This window comes from Protopterus annectens, chromosome 4.part0, assembly GCF_019279795.1.
Source record: "Protopterus annectens isolate FY-2018-M chromosome 4.part0, PAN1.0, whole genome shotgun sequence".
Lineage (NCBI taxonomy): Eukaryota > Metazoa > Chordata > Ceratodontiformes > Protopteridae > Protopterus > Protopterus annectens.
In genome coordinates, this window is record NC_056733.1 from 862,909,883 (window position 1) to 862,913,048 (window position 3,166).

The 3,166-nt window shown below is 40.8% G+C and overlaps 1 protein-coding gene across 1 annotated transcript; it reads left to right on the plus strand.

Annotated features, from left to right (window-relative positions):
- Positions 1–1,459: 1,459 nt before the first annotated feature.
- LOC122800359 (uncharacterized protein DDB_G0271670-like) lies at positions 1,460–2,785 on the plus strand. Its single transcript, XM_044069809.1, has one exon. It carries the CDS (start codon positions 1,460–1,462, stop codon positions 2,783–2,785), a length of 1,326 nt encoding a protein of 441 aa, XP_043925744.1.
- The last annotated feature ends 381 nt before the right edge of the window (positions 2,786–3,166 follow it).

Consider the following 3,166-nt stretch of genomic DNA (forward strand, 5'->3'; position numbering starts at 1 on the left):
AGTCCATGGTTTTGGCACAAGTTATTTATTTGGGACAAACCTTCCAATGGGCTGGCTAAGTCATTTGGGGATTCAATGACTGCTCATAGCTTGCAGACCCCTGAAAACTTAGTCAGCCAGAGCCCTTTGGCATTGGCTTTTACTTCAGAAAAGTAGATGGCAAATGAGAGAGGTCCCCAGTACAGAATCCTGGGGGACTCCACTTGTGACTGATCTCTTTGTGGAGGTAACTTTCCCTATTTTGATTTTCTGTATATTTTCTGTATTCTATCTGTGAGCTAGCTGGTAATCCAGTGGGTGACATAGGTACTTATTTCCAGTTTATTTAACTTTTCTACTATGCCTAAGTGGGGATTTGTGTTAAAAGGTTTGACCAGGTCAAGGTATGCGGTGTGCACCATTTTGTTTTCATCCATTGCTGTGGTGACCTTTTCAAAAAAATCCACCAGTTGAGTAAGTATGACCTGCCCTTGAAAAAGCTAAACTGAAATGGGTCCAGTGGTTGGAGATTCCCTATGTCTTGATTGATAAATTCCATGATAAGTCTTTCTATGGTTTTGCATATGAGGCTGGACAGATCTATGGGTCTGTAATTGCCTGGGTCCGAGGAAGGTCCTCCCCTATGCAGGAGAATGACTGTAGCTGTTGTCCATTCACTTGGTACAAAACCTGCATGGAGGCTGAGATTGAACAGTGTTGTTAGGGGTGTGGTTAAATCAGTTTTTTGCTATTTAAATGCTATTTAAAATGTTGTGGGATCTTTGTGTTAATCTTTGTGCACATCGACAGTGTATTGAGTGTGCACATCATGGTAGTAATGCATACAAATGCATATTGAGGATGTTTTTACATCTGAGAACATAGATGCAGCACATCCACTGCCACGTGTTCTGGCACAGCACAGTGCAATCACTGCAGTATATGGCCAGTATGAGTACATACTCAACACTGGCACTACATGCTATGCAAAGATACTGCTGCCTACAACATAGTCCACTAAAAAGGTGTTGGCCATATGTGTATACAAAGAACATGCAGCAGTACACATTGAGATGCTCATGGCCAGTATGTGGTCATTATATGTTCAAGGACTACAGCACTTCTGTGCATTACGGTAGGTTACATGCAGGCTGTGGAATTCATGTACAGCAGTCAGAAATGCTGCATCTGTGCTCATGTGCACACAGTTTTTACTTCCCAGTGGCTCTACCACGACATGTGGCTGAGTGTCATCAGACATGCACATGGAAGAACAGTTGTAGATGGGCATCAGCAAGTACTAGAGAAAGCTCTGCATCAAGAGGATGCCTCATTCATGATCCTTTATCAAAACAATCATGGCTCGGCTGTGCAGTTGGGGTAGGTACCCACAGCTGTGAATAGCTGGGAAAGAGTAGCTGCTGCAGAGGCACCTGATGCAATTATGGCTGTTACAGGGCAGCTCAGCAAGTAGACCCTCATGTCTTTGAATATTTTCCACCAGCAAAGAAAACCCTACATATACTTCAGTAGTTGTCTTACAGCAGTAGTAGGTAGTTGCAGTATTATTAGTAGTAGTTGTAGTATTAGTAGTAGTAGTGGTAGTACCAGTAGTTGTAGTATTGGTAGCAGCAGTAGCTGTAGTACAAGTAGTACTAGCAGCAGCAGTAGTAGTACCAGTAGTAGAAGTAGCAGTATCAGCAGTAGTACTAGTAGTAGCAGTAGTGTCAGTAATAGTAGTACCAGTAGTACTAGTAGTGGCAGTAGTGGCAGTAATAGTAGTCCCAGTAGTACTGGTAGTAGCAGTAGTGTCAGTAATAGTAGTACTAGTAGTACTAGTAGTAGCAGTAGTGTCAGTAATAGTAGTAGCAGTAGTACTAGTAGTAGCAGTAGTGTCATTAATAGTAGTACCAGTAGTACTAGTAGTAGCAGTAGTATCAGTAATAGTAGTACCAGTAGTACTGGTAGTAGCAGTAGTGTCAGTAATAGTAGTACCAGTAGTACTAGTAGTAGCAGTAGTGTCAGTAATAGTACCAGTAGTACTAGTAGTAGCAGTAGTGTCAGTAATAGTAGTACCAGTAGTACTAGTAGTAGCAGTAGTGTCAGTAATAGTAGTACCAGTAGTACTGGTAGTAGAAGTAGTGTCAGTAATAGTAGTACCAGTAGTACTAGTAGTAGCATTAGTGTCAGTAATAGTAGTACCAGTAGTACTAGTAGTAGCAGTAGTGTCAGTAATAGTAGTACCAGTAGTACTAGTAGTAGCAGTAGTGTCAGTAATAGTAGTACCAGTAGTACTGGTAGTAGCAGTAGAGTCAGTAATAGTAGTACCAGTAGTACTGGTAGTAGAAGTAGTGTCAGTAATAGTAGTACCAGTAGTACTAGTAGTAGCAGTAGTGTCAGTAATAGTAGTGCCAGTAGTACTAGTAGTAGCAGTAGTGTCAGTAATAGTAGTCCCAGTAGTACTGGTAGTAGAAGTAGTGTCAGTAATAGAGTACCAGTAGTACTAGTAGTAGCAGTAGTGTCAGTAATAGTAGTACTAGTAGTAGCAGTAGTGCCAGTAATAGTAGTACCAGTAGCATTAGTAGTTCTAGTAGTATTACCAATAGTAGTAGTAGTGGTGTTAGTAGTATTACCAGTAGCAGTAGTAGTATTACATTTAGTGTTAGTAGTAGTACCAGTAGTGTTAGTAGTATTACCAGTAGCAGTCATAGTAGCAGTAGTAGTTGTAATAGCATTAGTAGTTGCAGCAGCTTCATCAGTGTTTGTGCCTGGCATTGATGGAAGATGGCAGGCAGCTCCAACCTAACTTCCCATCAGGTCTTTCCTGTAGAAAAATGTTGGAAGGGACAGGCTAGAAGAAACACTGTACTCCTGTGTGTTTGCCCACATGAAGGTTAGCTGGGAAATCAGAATGTGATGGATGAAATGCCCTACTAAATCTGGAATTAAATTAGGCCTCTACATAACAACCTTTTATATGCTATACAGGCCAGAAGTTCACAACATATTTGAGTGAATTGTTCCTAATGAGTAGGATCTAAAAAATGTGGACTGTGATTAGAGTATCTTTGGGAATGGCTTTGCCAAAGCCTGCTGCAGCCTCAGTGTGGACACTTAAGTTGTGAAGCTTTATAAATGTTTGAGGTATAGACCAACTGTTAGTCTTATTTATTTATTTATTTATTTA